At 41.2% G+C, this 17173-nt stretch overlaps 1 protein-coding gene across 1 annotated transcript in view; it reads right to left on the reverse strand.

Annotated features, from left to right (window-relative positions):
* Positions 1-232: 232 nt before the first annotated feature.
* The window catches only part of maml2 (mastermind like transcriptional coactivator 2), a 56909-nt gene continuing 39968 nt past the window's right edge, over positions 233-17173 (reverse strand). Inside the window, exons 2-6 of the mRNA XM_080054122.1 lie at positions 15065-15934; positions 14276-14647; positions 2995-3153; positions 2608-2716; positions 233-2284 (exon numbers count right to left, since the gene is read on the reverse strand). Coding sequence (XP_079910248.1) covers positions 1416-2284; positions 2608-2716; positions 2995-3153; positions 14276-14647; positions 15065-15934 — 2379 coding nt within the window. The 3' untranslated portion in view covers positions 233-1415. The remainder of the gene's footprint in view (positions 2285-2607; positions 2717-2994; positions 3154-14275; positions 14648-15064; positions 15935-17173) is intronic.

Below are 17173 nucleotides of genomic sequence, written 5' to 3' on the forward strand. Positions count from 1 at the left end.
ACTTTTCGAACACAGCCTGGGTAGCATATCTGAGAAATAAACCAAAATAACGAGCAACTTAAGAATATATATATAGCCATGGAAAACCTTCAAAATAAACTTTCGAATGATTGCTCGAGTGAAGATTTGCTACAAAATGTAAACTGAAGAATCGTTTTAAGAAGAAAACAAATAGAAACAACACGTTTTATTTATTCATTTATTCAAATCAGTTTTATTAATTACATGTATTATAATGTCATTACTATCCCAATAATTATTAAATATAAAAAAACTAAATGTTACATTATTTATACTGCATCAAAAACTACCACAGATGAAAACGTTTGAACAGTAAGTAAGAAAACATCTGGTGTGGCAAGATTTTCTTTTGTGTGTCGGTGTGTGTGTGTGCATGTGTGTGTGTATGTGTGTGTAAGTGTGTGTATGTTGTGGTAGCAAAATGATCTGAAGGTTAATGCCGTATCATGCTAAATAGTGTCTTGATGCACGTTTTGAAATATAACTCGGAATACCGGGATGTACTTGAACGCAACATGGCAATGTATTTTTTCACAGTGAAATGTTGGTTCGTTATCCTACACGACGGCACTACAGCATGAAAATGACAAAATAGACCACAGAAATAGTGACAAAGTACAAAGAAAAAATATGTTTCTTTGCATATATTTTAGGAACCAAATATGCTGACTTAGACTACTAAGGACAGAACACAAATTTATTTCACAGTAAATACAATACAAAACGATACAGTATACTTGAATAATGTGTTTATAAAATTCAATTTTTAACATTATTTAAAAAAAAATTCTCCCCCTTACATTGTAGCAGCCACTAATGTGATAGCGGTTGATATCGTAATAACTGCCAATAAAATAATCATTTTGTAGTAACTTGCCAAAAATGTGATACAATTCCAACAGAACCAATCATTTTTGAACTTTTTGACAATAACATTGTTGTATTAAATTAAAGATGTAGTCAGTGATTCTGGAGAACGCTTGTTGTCAAAATCACTTTGTCAAAATCAGTGAATATCTCCTCATGATCACCTACTTGTGTGTGCACTGAAAAAAAAATCCAGTGTTAATACACAGCCTAGGCTCTATAAATGGGCATGTTGCTAGCAATGGTGGGCCCTTGTTAACATACCAATATACCATTATCCTTTTGCCAAATATATTATACATTATTAGCAAAAAGTTGTTACGTAATTGGTTCAGGAATGTTATCACGTCTTACTACATCCTGCAAGTTACTACATTTCCGGCTTTCTCGCTTTAAAAAACGTATTTTTTAAATGTTTATACATTATTGTTAATTATTACGTTATCAGTAGTTATCACAGTATTGCCTGCTACATACATATCACATCAATAACTTCTATATAACTTGAAATGCATTGTCAAAATCTCTTACGAGTGACCGCCCAGAATCTCATCCAAATTAATATCTTTCATCCAATCGTCGTTCCCAGATCCGGACTTCAGCAGCGAGTCTATGAAGTCAGAATCTGTGTTGATCCCCGGGACGGTGTTATCTCCCTCTGGAAGGAAGTCAAAGGTCAAACGGTTGGCACGGTTACTCTGGTAGCTGCTTACGCTAGCGCCACTAGCATTGGGCTCCGCAAAGCTATTCGCCGGAACCCTTTGCTCGGGAGACGCCTGGTTCAAATTCCCCAAATTCGTCTGCGATCGCATCATAGCTTGGTTGGGTCGTGGTGGGCCTATGTCTCTCATAGAGGGGTTAATAGGCAGCATCCCGATATCTGGGGCCACTTGATTTGGGGGGCCTATGTGCCTCTGTTGTTGGTATGGGTGGGTTGGCATATCCTGAGGCTGCATTGGATTGGGTAGCCTTCTAACATTGAGTCCCGTGGGCACTTGCTTATTGGCCGATCCCCATCCCATGTTGACGTTTTTCATCAGGCCTCCCATGCCCTGTCCTGGGACCCCCGAGTTATGCATCTCAGCTGGGGTTCTAGAGTGTTGTACGCTTGCTACATTGTTCATACTAAAAGTATTTGCGAGTGCGTTAGGAGGACCCAAAAACCTGGCTTTGTTTTGATTTGGATTCAGTCCCATGCGAGTTTGATTGTGCTGTTGTTGAAACTGTCCGATGCAGGGGTTGGGGTGACACTCGGGCCCCATGCTGAAGCGCCGGTCGGATGGAGAGGGGTTGATGGAGGGGTTCATCTTTGGGACCGTCCCACCGGGGAGGTGACAGGACAGGGACTGAAGCTCGCTGTCAGGGACACTGCTGCAAGACTGGGAGGGGGCTGGACCTGGAAGAGAGATACAGAGAGGCTTTAAGTTTTTGGGTATTTATATATTTTAATGGTATGAAGGAGTATAAGGGCAATGCTAAAGAAAAAAAAATTAATTATGAAAATAAAGGGAAAATTCTGTGAAAAAACATAGCACAATGTTACAAAAATAGAGAAAAAAAGTAATATAGAATAAAGTCATAATTTCAGTTTGTGTGTTTTCCTAACATGGAATGTATTTATATACAGAAAATAATGATGTTACACAAAATAAGAAGGCATAATTAGATACATGAATGACAAACACTTGTAACAACATATTCGAACAGGATGCTCTGTACCTGTGTATATGTTCCCTTGCTGGACTCCCACCAGACCCCTGGGCTGCTTGTAGTCGGGCGGCGGTCTGGTGAGGTGACGACTGAACTGATCATGGGCGCTGTCTTTGTCCTGGAAACAGAAAGAAAAAATAAATAAAATTGTGAATAATGAAAAGATAATTTATCAATTCCACCTTATTATTACAAAGTGTGAATTCCACTATAGGAAGCTGTTATTCATTTAGTAATGTAACATATGTAAATAATTTTTACTGATGAAATATGAAATTGTTGTGATTTCAAAGTAATTCATTGTGTTGTCATTTCGGTGTTAGAGTCTGGAATTTTACATCCTGAACCAGAAAACTTAAACACATAAAAAAAAGTATGATGTAATATGTATCTTACTGAGTTGCTAATGTTGTGCTGTTGCTGGTTGAGCTGTCTGTGCATAGCCTGAGTTTTGAGCGGGCCTTTCTGCTGGTTGCTCGGCGCTGGTTGCCGCGGCTGCGTCTGTCCTGACATGACTCCTAGGTTGGTGGGAAGCCTCGGACCAGGAGGAACACACTAAGGAGACAGACATAATGATTTTAAGTTAAGGTGAGATACTGCAAGCAAAAAGCATTGATATTTCACACTTTTATTTCTTCAAAACGTGCCAAAAAATGCATTATTATGACCTGTACATACATAGACATTTTTTGATTTACCAAATGAAAAAAAGAAGAAGCTGTATCCAAAATCTGTACGGTAAACATGTTGGACACTAATAAGTTCTCAAAACAAAAAATGAAATGAAAATGTAACACTGGCTTTACTGTATACAACATCTAGATGTTTGGTTTGTAAAGAGATGCACACTTAATTAGTTAGGAATAGCCAAATTTGCATATTTATTCAAACATTTCTGAAAAAATTGTAGGGGAGAACAGGGGAATCTGAGGCATCGGGTAATGTGAGCCACCCCCTGTATCTAAGCAACGGAAAACATTTGTGGTCATGTGAGATATAAGTTTTCAAGCCCCTCTCATTTCCCCATGGCCCTGAAAGAGAGGACCTCATGGTGCTGTGGTAAGCATGTTTTTTTCACCAAAATAGGTATTTTGCATGTAAAAGTAAATGTTCTTTCTGTCAACTTAATCAACTGTTGTGCCAAAGCAAATGTATTCACGTAGAAAAACTTCTATCATACGTGTTGATGAACTACCAACATATAAAAACCATGTGATGATATTAGCTAAAGATTAGCCTGAAATGCTAAGAGAGGTAGTTTTTTCTCAAATTGTGGTGGTGGGGGTAAGTGAGCCAAATGCTGTGGGGGAAAGTGAGCCACTGTCTCACTTTCCCCCACCATGAGGCACAAGTTAAGTTTAGTCTTAAACATATTTTAATGTAATATTACATAACATATGTTTTATTTTAATGTCATACACATTGTAGAAAAGCCATCATGCCAAGGAAATACACCAGGAAGACAACCTGGGGCAACCACACGGAAAGAGCACCTTTCCATGTAGAGTAGGCCTAGTTGTAGAGTATGACAGGCTGATGTTATAATCCAGTTGGGTCTTCTCCTGTGTTCTGAGTCCCAGGCTGTTCTCGCTGGTTCTGATTTTCCTATGCTTTGACCCCCAGACACAAGCTGGCTCTAAGGGTCCTATGTTCTGACCCCCAGACTGTGTTCTAATCTAACTGGTTCTATCTTTCATTTGAATCTTATTAAAACCTTTTGAATTATAATATGTTGTATTTGATTTTGTTCAGAGTTACTTTCAAGTGTTTAGAAAATTTGCTTTGCTTAATTGACCAAACCCCATAATTATTTTACTAGTCAGACATTAGTTCTGGAATGTGTGGCTAGCTTTCAGGATTCTAACTGTTACAATATGTGTTGTTATGGTAGTTTCAGAGTGGAAAAAGTAAGTGGTTCACTTTACCCCCTTGATTTTTCTGGTCTGTCTCAGTTTACCCCACAGCTGGGGTAAAGTGAGCCACATGAGAACTTTTTTTAAAACAATCATATTTTCACTGCCCTTTGTCTTGAAAAAAATCTGCTAATGCCCATTTCTAGGAAACATCCTGAATTAATGGGAAATGTGTACATTTGAGTGTTAAGTAATTTTAGCTCGCTTAGAGGGGAGCAAATGTAAAAAGTGGCTCAGATTACCCCGTTCTCCCCTGTATAAAAAAAATTGTTTAGTTTCAAAAATCAAATGACAAAGGTTCATGATGATATCTACAATTTAAAAATGTTACCATACAAGAAAAAATAAATAACAACAAACAAATGAGAAACAGACACTTTACCTGCAATGTCTGGCCTTAACTAGTGAACCGTTAATTCCCTGTAGATTGTAGCTAAGTGATGTGAAAGCTGTTATAATAGAAAGAAAACTAAACCAACAAAGACAATGCAATAACATGATTCGACCACTAGAGGGCAAAACTGTACAAGACATCCTAATCTGTTTCAAAGATGCTTTTCAACCTCCAGAATGTGGTCAAGGCTACTCCCTCTGCAGACTGACTGTGTGTGTGTGTGTGTGTGTGTGTGTGTGTGTGTGTGTGTGTGTGTGTGTTAGCCCAAGCCCTTCCTCAAGGCCCTGTACTGCTATTCCCCTGATAATTGTGTCTAAAGAGAGTGGAAAGAATCCCTGAGACAGCAGAGAGTGTGTGTGCCAACAGGGAGTTTGAGAGCTGCCAGCGCCGTGACTACCTCCATTTAATAATAAGCCTTTTCCTCTACCGATCACTGTGTGTGTGTGTGTGTGTGTGTGTGTGTGTGTGTGTGTGTGTGTGTGTGTGTGTGTGTGTGGTGTTGGCTTTGGCACGGAAGCATTCCATCCACTAGAAAAAATAACAGTTTGGCTCGCGACACTATCACACTGATTAAAATGTTGTAGGCTAGCAGCAGGGCAGCACTCACATGAAATTGAAAAAATTCAAAATGAGCTGTTTTGTGTTTGAAGTCTTGAGGGATAAACGTAGGCTATCAGATTTCGCAATCACTGTTTTAATATGTTAGATGTCCTTGTAATGCATATGGCGTTTATGATTTTAAAGGTGGAGTCAGTGATTCTGGAAAATGCTTGTTGACAAAATCACATTTTGCCAAAAATCATTGAACGTCTCCTCACGTTTCGCAACCTGTCCTGTGGGCGCTGAAAAAAGGATCCAGGGTTAATACACAGCCTAGGCTCTATAGGCATGTTGCTAGCTATGGTGGGACCCCTTTGTTTACATACCAGTTTACAGAGACTAGGCTGTGCATTAACATCAGATTTTTCTTTAGCACACAATCAGTATTGACAGATAGATTGTGAGGAGATATAAACTTTTTTCGACAAAAAGCAGTTTTGACAAAAAGCATTGAATCACTGACACCACCTTTAATGGGAAGCTTGAAATGCATCTAATTGTATCATTGTAAAGCATTCTGAGCTTTAGTTCTTGTATTACAGAGGCTATGAAACTACATGTATTAAGCTATCATTATAAATACATTTGTTAAGCTTTCCTAAGTCAGCTGTGCCGACCATCCAAGCACTTAGTAAAACCTGTCTTTCTTGTGGACATAACAACACAACGTCCCTTTGCTCCGGCTTCAACAGACTGAGAACATTTGTCACTAAAGAGGTTAATGTGCAGCAAACCCAAGTCAACCGCCGCTGTGTATATAATGTCAGTCGTTGTGTTTGTTTAAAATGTTTCCCAGGGTGAAATGGATCAAACAACCAACGGTGCATTTAACGGAAGCTATTACTCAATGGATGAATCTCTACAGGGTGGTGGTGACGTCGTGGAGAGAAGGAAGAGAGTGTGTGTGTGTGTGTGTGTACTTGTAAAACACACTTAGAAGTGAGGAAATGTTTGGAAAGTGAGGACATTTTGGGACAGCCCTTTAAAGGGCTGTTTGCGTGTTAACACTAGGTTTTAAGGTTCAAGTATGAATTAGGTTTATGTTAGGGTTAGTGTAAGGGTTGGGGTTAAGCAATTAGTTTTGATGGTTAGGGTAAGGGTTAGGGAATCCAATATGTCAATAGGGTTAGAGTGTCCTCATAAGTATAGCTATACAAATGTCTGTGTGTGTGTGTGTGTGTGTGTGTGTGTGTGTGTGTGTGTGTGTGTGTGTGTGTGTGTGTGTGTGTTTGTGCGTGCGTGCGTGTGATTGAATGTTAATGAATGGGCCTTTGAAATTTGGAGAACTAACTACACGAGATCAGAGGGAGAGGGAAGTTGGAGTCATTTTTCAAGCCATTTCACAAGCGAATATTCACTCAGTTCAACCCACACAGCAAACCGAGCATGACTGTGTGTGTATGTGTGTGTGTGTGTGTGTGTGTGTGTGTGTGTGTGTGTGTGTGTGTGTGTGTGTGTGTGTGTGTGTGTGTGTGTGTGTGTGTGTGTGTGCAAACCGAGCGTGGCAATGAGGTTTACACATGGGACTTTAACATCAAAACAGTGGTTTCTCCTGTTACTACAAGCGGAGTCACTGGCGGCTTTGATTCACTCGAGCCACTTACTCAGACTGTGAGAAATTGTGAACATTACCAGACATTTCTCCTGCAGAAGTAGGCTACACACACACACACACACACACACACACACACACACACACACACACACACACACACACACTATGGGCATTTGTTTTTGGAGAAGTTGCTTACTAATATTTGTCGTCACAGGTTGCGTCTTTAGGGGATTTTTACAAGTGTTTCACTTCTTTAATATTATTGGGCCTGTTCATTATGTGTGAGATAGTAGAAGTGTGTTTACATTTTTTCTAGTAACATTTTTTCCATGTTTTGCATAATAAACTGCTGTGTAACCATATCATGTACCTAATTGTTTGGTTGCCAGTTGGTTTTTCTTCAACTTTGTTAAAAAGTTTAAAGAGAAATGTTGCAAGTTGCAGTATTTTTTAGAAATGGATGAAATACATAAAATAAATCCAATCAGATTAACTGATCAGCTCTATTTTTGAAGAAATGGTCAAGGCATTTATATACACCCTCACATTTCTTCACATTTTTCTTTATATCTTTCCATGGGACAACACTGAAGAAATTACACTTTGATACAATGTAAAGTAGTCAGTGTACAGCTTGTATAACAGTGTAAATTTACTGTCCCCTCAAAATAACTCGACACACAGCCATAAATGTCTAAACTGCTGGCAACAAAAGTGAGTACACCCCTTAGAAAAAATTTACAAATTGGGCCCAAAGTGTAAATATTTTGTGTGGCCACCATTATATTCCAGCACTGCCTTAACCCTCTTGGGCATGGAGTTCACTAGAGCTTCACAGGTTGCAACTGGAACCCTCTTCCACCCATTTATGACAGCATCACAGAGCTGGTGGATATTAAAGACCTTGCGCTCCTCCATCTCCCGTTTGACGATGCCCCAAAGATGCTCAATAGGGTTTAGGTCTGGAGACATGCATGGCCAGGCCATAACCTTTACCCTCAGCTTTTTTAGCAAGCCACTGGTCGTCTTGGAGGTGTGTTTGGGGTCGTTATCATGTTGCAATACCTCCCTGCGGCCCAGTTTACGAAGGTTGAGTGCACATGGTCAGCGTCGTACACAGAGGTTGGCTTTGGAAAATAGACGTATGAGTGCTGCCAGCATTGCTGAAGGGCTTGAAGGGGTGGGGGGTCAACTTGTCAGTGCTCAGACCATACGCCGCACTCTGCATCATACTGGTCTGCATGGCTGTCATACCAGAAGGAAGCCTATTCTAAAGATGATGCACAAGAAACCCCACAAAAAGTTTGCTGAAGACAAACAGACAAACAAAAATGTATTTTGGTCTCATCAGACCACAGGACATGGTTGCAGTAATCCATGTCCTGTGGTCTGATGAGACCAAAATACATTTATTTGGTTCAGATGGTGTTAAGAGTGTGGAGCGGCAACCAGGTGAGGAGTACAAAGACAAGTGTGTCTTGCCTAGAGTCAAGCATGGTGGTTGGAATGTCATGGTCTGGGGCTGCATGAGTGCTGCCAGCACTGGGGAGCTACAGTTAATTGAATTCTAACATGTACTGTGACATACTGAAGCAGAGCATGATCCCCTCCCTTCATAAACTGGGCCGCAGGGCAGTACTGCAACATGATAACGACCCCAAACACCCCTCCGAACGACCACTGGCTTGCTAAAGAAGTTGAGGGTAAAGGTTATGGACTGGCCAAGCATGTCTCCAGTCTTAAACCCTATTGAGCATCTTTGGGGCATCCTAAAACGGGAGATGGAGGAGCGCAAGGACTCTAATATCCACCAGCTCCTTGATGTCGTCATGAATGGGTAGAAGAGGGTTCCAGTTGCAACCTGTGAAGCTCTAGTGAACTCCATGCCCAAGAGGGTTAAGGCAGTGATATAAAATAATGATGGCAAAACAAAATATTGACACTTTGGGCCCAATTTGGAAATTTTTTCTTAGGGGTGTACTCACTTTTGTTGCCAGCAGTTTAGACAGTAATGGCTGTGTGTCGAGTTATTTTGAGGGGACAGTAAATTTACACTGTTATACAAGCTGTACACTGACTACTTGACATTGTATCAAAGTGTCATTTATGCAGTGTTGTCGCATGGAAAGATATAATGAAATATTTGAAGAAATGTTAGGGGTGTACTCACTTTTGTGAGATACTGTACCTATATGAGGTTGCTTCTTTAGTGCTTGTTTTTATAGGATATGCCTGTTTACTGGCAGGACACTGGCAACACACTCACACAAACAGAGTGCTATTAGCATGTAGACTTACAACTGAGCAATTCTCCTTGTCATCCTGATGTGTCATAAAAACTGTTTTCCATGTTTTTCCTCCCTCTCTCTCTCTCTCTCTCTCTCCCTCTCCCTCTCTTTCTCTCTCTCTCCCCTTCTCTCTCCCTCTCTTTCTCTATCTCTATCTCTCTCTCTCCACTAGCTTGTTGTAAATGAATACCACATGTGTCCCAGGCCTCACAGTTAAAAGGGAACGTTGGGATTTTTTAGCGTTCCTCGGTCCTGCGGCAGTGCAGTGCAGCTGACAGGCCGGCTCTCTCTCTCACACACACACACACACACACACACACACACACACACACACACACACACACACACACACACACACACACACACACACAACACTAGAGCACTTCCTCTAGTCTGTAGTCATGACGCTGTCCCTTGGGAACACTAAGGCATCTGGACTTGGCTGCAGTTCCTTTTCCCAGGAACACAGCGACTCCCTCTTCACATTCACACAGCTCACACAGCTCTCTCTCACACACACACACACACACACACACACACACACACACACACACACACACACACACACACACACACACACACACACACACACACACACACACACACACACACACACACACACACACACACACACAGAGTGACCTGCAAGGCTCAGCTCAGCCCCTGTGTGTGGGCCCAAATCTCTTATCCCAACTACAACTAACTCTCTAACTCAATAAGCATTGAGATAGTCAACAAAAACATGAGGATACATTATTTACTGCAGGAACTATTAAGTATTGAGCAGGATTTAAAGTGGCTCTGATGAACTTTCAGGTTTTATTTTGTTTCTAGCGCCCCCTTTGGAAAAAGGTGGTACTGATTGTTTACGACACCAGCACTCACTGTCCTAATTATCTAACTAACTAACTAACTAACTAACTAACTACAAGGGATGTGGTGCCATGAGACGGTGCATTTTAGCATCATGTAGGATCATTTAAAGAAGCAACGGTGGCCTTCAAGGACAAGAATGTAGTTACTAAAGATGGCATAATGCACCACTGCCTTAAGTCTTTCTACGATATCAAGTGATGAGGTGAAGATGTATTTAGTTATTTATTCTTTAGTAGAACAAAAACACAGCTTCACTACTGATGTGACCAGCAACACAACATGTTGACCCTGAAATAACTTTGCCCACAAACCACAGTTACACAGGTTTCATAATGCATTGGTGTCCTCTGCTGTGTGTGTGTGTGTGTGTGTGTGTGTGTGTGTGTGTGTGTGTGTGTGTGTGTGTGTGTGTGTGTGTGTGTGTGTGTGTGTGTGTGTGTGTGTGTGTGTGTGTGTGTGTGTGTGTGTGTGTGTGTGTGATTTGACATGTTTCAGACTCAGCACCAGCACACACCTCTTGCTGTTTTAAAGCTGCACTATGTAACTTTGGGTGTAAGGTATATCCATATAACTGAATAAACAAACTTTCCTCAGAGGAAAATGTCATCCCTGGAACACTGTTTGAAGTTAGAATGCTTCCTGAAAAGTTACTGTTTCACTGTTGTTGGTTGTTTACAGCAGCAGGGCCCACAGTTTGTTCTAGTGTTATTTTTGGTTCCAGGTGCCTCCAAAATAATTTAGTTTTGATTTATGATGATATAATTATTCAATATAGAGAATTACACGTAGAGTAAATATGTTTTGTAAACTAACTTCAGGCAATTCAAATGTAAACACATCCCTGTCCTCTTAAACTATACAGTGCACCTTTAAAGGAGGGTCTTCAGCTTGGTTGAATAGGATGAAGGTCCACTGCTATAGTTTCTAGTTGTTACACAGGTGATCGGGTCACTCTTTCAGCCTTTATTTCTTTGGCATTACTAATTAAATTCACTATGGGAAGAGACTACTCTTTTTCTCCTCTCTGCTCTTCCTTTCTCCTTAGCTGGACGTGTAACCCTTTCCATGCTAGCTGAGACATACACCATTATCAGCCTATTGTAAAAAGTCTAAAATGATAAGGTAGGTCTGGTCATTTTCACTATTTCATAGACCATCTAGCTTCATGTTTACATATTACATTTGTTCCATCAAACTGCACATTAAAACTTAATGTCCTTGGAAAAGTTCCCTTAACAAACCTTTACCCCCTAATATTGGCAGGTAAGATTTTTGTATGGAAGCGAAATCTCAAAATTGACTCAATTAAGGTGTGTGTAAATGTGGCTCAGTTTGAAACGGGATAATTTGAAGATTTTGCGTGTTTCCGCCTCATATATTCATAGATTTTAAGGACATTTTAAGACTACAAAACACAAAAGAAAAAGCACAGCCATACGGTACGTTCAGTTTGAAATCTACCGGGAAATGTTTCTCTGGTTCACAGGTAAAACAGTTTTTGTTTTTGAAAGTGATTATGGGTTTGTCATCCTGCCTTGTTTACTGTCATGTCTGTCTCTCCCTCTCCCTCTCTCTCTTTCCTTCTCTTTCTCTCTCTCTCCCTTCCTCTCCCTCTCTATATCTGCCTCCATCTCTCCCTGTCTCCCTCCCTCTCTCTCTCTATCTCTCACTTTCCCCACTCCCCCCTCTCCCTCCCTCCCTCCCTCCCTCCCTCCCTCTCTCTCAATCTCTCCCTCCCTCTCTCTGTCTCTCTCACTCTCCCAGTCACTCAAAGCACTTTCCTTGATGTGCAGAGGTTGACGGATGATGAGCGCTCTCTTGTGTGTCTCACATTATCATTTCACACAAAGACAGCTACAGATACCGTTAGCAGCAGCGAGAAGAAAACATGAAATTGAAAGAGGGTAAGAGAGAGAGAGAGAGAGACAGAGAGCGAGTGAGAGAGAGAGAAATAGATAGAGAGAGGGAGAGAGAGAGCAAGAGAGAGAGAGAGCGAGAAAGAGAGAGAGAGAGAGAGAGAGAGAGAGAGAGAGAGAGAGAGAGAGAGAGAGAGAGAGAGAGAAAGAGAAAGAAAAAAGGGGGACGGTTCCAAATCTCCCCAATCATAACAAATCAGTAGCTTCAACCTCCGGGCACCATGGGCTAAGCAGATTACTGTCATTTTCCAGCACTTGTCCCTTGTAGCCAACAGCCTCCAATTAGCGATTCCCGCTGTGCATATCTACCGCGCGCTGACGGGCAGCCACCGTGACAAGCAACGAGAAATTAGAAAAGTCCTGCGTGTTAATCTGCACACACACACACACACACACACACACACACACACACACACACACACACACACACACACACACACAAAGCACTAGAGTGCTCCTTTGCTCTGGCTATGTGTGTCAGCGTCAGAACACTGCGAGGGGGAAATACATATTCAAGGGAGGAGTCAGTATAGTACAGGGCATAGGCAGCAAGCTAGAACAATGGAAATGAAGTCCACAAACAAACAACACTGTATTGCTGGTGTTGTTGGAGACAGCAGGTGAAGGCTGCAAGCAAAACTGAGGAAAGTGATTGAAGAGGAAGACTAAAGAGAAAGGGATCACGGTGATATATCTATCATGTTACTAGGCCTATACCTTCAGCATAAATGCTATAATCAACTTTTTATATAAAGTAATAAAATGTACAAGAAATATATTAAACGTCTTCTGAAAAAATAAATCACGTTGGAAATGTGGGTAATTTAATTTGGGTAACAATATTTTACTTTATGCTTCTAACAGGTTGTAATTAATGACTCAAATAGTACATTTAAGGGTTGAGTCAGCTATTTTGGAGATTGCTTGTTGTCCGAATAACTTTTTGTCAAAATCAGTGAATACCTCCTCACAATCCACTACCTGCGTGTGCTGGAATAAATATCTGGTGTTAACACTCTGCCAAGGCCTTGTTACTGACATATTCTAATAAACAAAAAGGGCTCAGACTGACTCACTGTAGATTAGGGGTGGGAAAAAAAATCGATTCTCCGATGCATCACGATTCTCTCTCGAACGATTCCGAATCGATTCAGATAAATTAATAATCAGAATAAAAAAGTAGAAATTAAATAAAAATAAATAAATAAATCTGATTAGTTAATACTAGTATTTCCTGCGCCATTGCGCATGCACACCACACAAGTGTGAGTTGTTAAAAGTGGTGACAAAAGGGCTGAGAGCAGCAAACCCATATGACCTGCACCAGCTTTGTTTCTGCTTACGTGTTTGTATAAGAGCTGAATGCCAAGCCATACTTTTTGCACAATGTGTTGAAATGACAGAAAATAATAGAATAGAAATCCTATAGAAACATGATTCACAAGAGTAGAAAGAACATTAAACTGAATCGGTTTAGTTTTTACATACTTCCATATTGTGTTGAAAGCTGCATTGATTATTGCACTGTTCATAGAAAGTCATATTTGTGACAAGAAAAGCTTTTTCTCTAATACAATATTAGAGAACCTTGTAACTCCAATGTCATTGAGCTGACTCATACATGCCATATTCACACACTTCGAATCTCTATCCCAATTGCCATTTTCTCCCCAAATCCTCCACCCCAGCTTTAAGGTAGAAATCTGTCACTTGGAGACATACATGTATAGGAGGTTAAAGTTTATAGTAGTTTGATATAAAGATGGTCTCAGCGACTCTGGAGAATGCTTGTTTTCAAAATCTGTGAATATTTCTTAATGATCCGCTATGCCTGGCCGTGCCCTGAAAAGAAATCCAGTGTTAATACACAGCCTTTGGTTCTGCAAACAGGCATGTTTCTAGCTTTGGAGGGCCCTTTTGTTTTCATACCCGTTTATAGGGACTAGGCTGTGCATTAAACATTGATTTTACAGTACAGTACAGAAAGGTAGCGGATCTTGAGGAGATTTTCACTGATTTTGACAACAAGCGTTCTCCAGAATCATTGACTGCACCTTTTTCATTTTTCAAACATTTTCTAGATAACCAGGTCTGCACCTAAGACCAATCCAGTATGAATGAATTTTGTCCCTCACCTGTCTCTGTTGTGCCAGTTTGAATGGCAGCCCAGGACCAGGCCCAGCTTTGGGCTGCAGACACAGCGCTCCGGACTGTCCCATCTGTTGGTTCTGGAAGTGCAGGGTTCCAGAATGTGGAGGGTTCTGACCGCTCGTCACCTGTTGCTGGGCAGAAGTCTTGTTGATGGAGTTGTTGGCCATGATCCCGGCCATGGGCTGTCCCGTAGAATGGGGCGCTTTGGGGCTGAAATGCAGCTGGGGTTTAATGCTGAGAACCTTCATATCCAAGTGGTGAGATCCGTTGTGACCGTTTGACTTGAAGAGGCAGTTGTTGATGCCTTTAGTCTGGGGGCCGATTCTCTGCTGGCTCAGTTGGCCCGGGCTGGACACCTTGAAAAAAAAAAAAAAATCAAATCAAACTTTAATTATAAAGCTATTTTAATACACAAAAAGATAACACAACGTTCTTTAAAGGTGCTACAAGGAACTTTTAAATATTTTCTGAAACAGTATATTTTTTCCTCTGATGGTGATAAGTGACATGTAACAGCAAACGAGACCATCGGTGCAAATAATGCTATTTTTCTATATTTCTTTCTTAATGCCTTTATCATGGGTACGCTGACCCAGGAACAACAGCTGGCATGCTAAAAACACTTCCACTTTTGTCCAAAGGGGCCGCTAGAATCAACTAAAAATCAAAAGTTCCTCATAGCCAAAAAATACAGGTGAAAGTAAAATGATATAGTATAAATAAAAGGGAAATAATTCATGAGACTAATATAAATAAATAAAAATTAAACTAACCTTGTCCTGGTTGAAAGCGTTGGTGGAGGAGTGCGTTGTCATGGCCGGAGCCCAGCTGTTGAGCCCTCCCGTTGGGTTAGCCTGGTGGTGGTGATGTAGCATCGAGCTAGGCTGCTGCTGATTCGCCGCCATTTGCTTCAGCTGCTCCGCGTGGGATATCTCCGGCCAGCAAGGCATGGTCGCTCTCTGGTGTCCCGCTTGAGCGTTACCCTTCTGCGATGTGGTCGTAGCATTCGTGCTAGCTAGCGTGAAAGATGGTCCGGCCGAGGCTGGTCTAAGCTGGGGCGAATTACAGTGAACCTGGCCATAATCTGGGGAGTGAACTTCCAACTTGATGGGCTTATCCATCGGGCTACACAAGCTAGCAGCTGCCCCGGCCGAGTTAGGACGTCCCAAATCCAAACCGAACGTGTCATCTTGTTTGAGCATTTTCTCCAGCTCCAGGTCATTCAATGTGGGCACTGTCTTTGTCAACTCGTCGAAAAGATCTTGTAAATCCGGGTCGATTTGAATCTGGTTGCCTTCCTCCTTGAAGTCGAAAATCATGTCTGCGTTCGACTGGCCGCAAGACTGGATTTCAATCGGTTCTTTTTTCATTTCTTTCAAAGTCATGTTGAATATGTCTGTGCCCACGCCATGGGGCATCATGCTGTAGTTCTTGCGTTGCATAGCAGCCATAGTCGAGGAGCCCTGCATGGAGTGGGACTGGGTCAGGTTGTTGTTATGGTGACAGGGCCCGTGTAGCAGGTTGCTAGGGTCCATACGGGAACGTTTAAAGTCCGGGCCGGGGAAACCGCAGGCGACTCCATTTTGTTTCTGCACGTGTGACGGAGCGTGTCCCTCGAGCTTCCGCCGTAAAGATCCCTGCAGCTGAAATACACAGGAGAATGGGATTTAGATAATAGACTTAAAAAATGGAAACAAATTACTTCAATACCTGTACCTCTGTAGTAGTCAAAACATTTTAATGTAATATCTGCCAATAATGTAATATTTTTTTCAGTTTGTTGTGTTATAAAAGCAGATAATTAAAGGATATTAGGTCATTCTGGGGAATGTTTGTTGACAAATTACTTTGTCAAAATCAATGAATATCTCCTCACAATCTTTCTACTATACCTATCTGTAGTGTGTGTGCGCGCTGAAAAAAATAAATCATTGATCAATTAGAAAGTTTTCTAAAATGGTATTCAAACAAAGTGAATGTAAACAAAGTGGGCCCGCTTTGTTTACAATCCCTTTGTAACAAAGTTTGATTTTCACAAGTAGACATTAAACAAAAAATAACCTGACTTTTTTTTTAAAAGATTTTTTTTGGGGCATTTTCAAGCTTTATTAGATAGTACAGAGTTGAAATGGGGAGACAGAGAGAGAGGGGATGACCTGCAGTAAAGGTCCACTAGTCAGATTTGAACCCGCGACCACTGCAACGAAGGCCGGAGCCAATAAGGTACGCGCTCTATCCACTACGCCACGAAGCGCCCCTCATGAGCCATTTTAAACCACGGTGATAGTTCGGAGTGGAGGGGAGTCTGTGTCTGTGTTACATCTTAACATCCGGCTCAGAGTGTAACCATGTAAATTAATCCAATTTCACAATTTGCTCCGAGGCCTGCATACACACCACACACACACACACACACAGACACACACACAGACACACACACACACACACACACGACCAACTTGTGAAATTTAGGAAGATTACTTTAACTAATACACGTAACATAACAGCGGTGGCGTTTTCAATGGAATTTTTTCTAGATATCACTTCACTATATAAGAGGCTGAGCACAGAAATATTAATATAACACACACAAACCCTTGTATTTCTATCTTTTTGAGGACCCTCATTGACATAATGCATTACCTAGACCCTTACTCTTAACCCTAACCATCAAAACTAAATGACTAAGCCCAACCCTTACTCTAACCCTAACCTCAACCTAATTCATACCTGAACCTTAAAACCAAGTGTTAACCCTCAAACAGCCCTTTAAAGAAATGAGGCCTGGGCAAAATGTCCTCACTCTGGTGGCTAAAAGATAAAACTGGTCCTCACAAAGACGCCTGTACAAGTACAAGTACAAGTACATACACACACACAGA

Source organism: Ammodytes marinus (assembly GCF_949987685.1).
Source record: "Ammodytes marinus genome assembly, chromosome: 3".
NCBI lineage: Eukaryota > Metazoa > Chordata > Actinopteri > Uranoscopiformes > Ammodytidae > Ammodytes > Ammodytes marinus.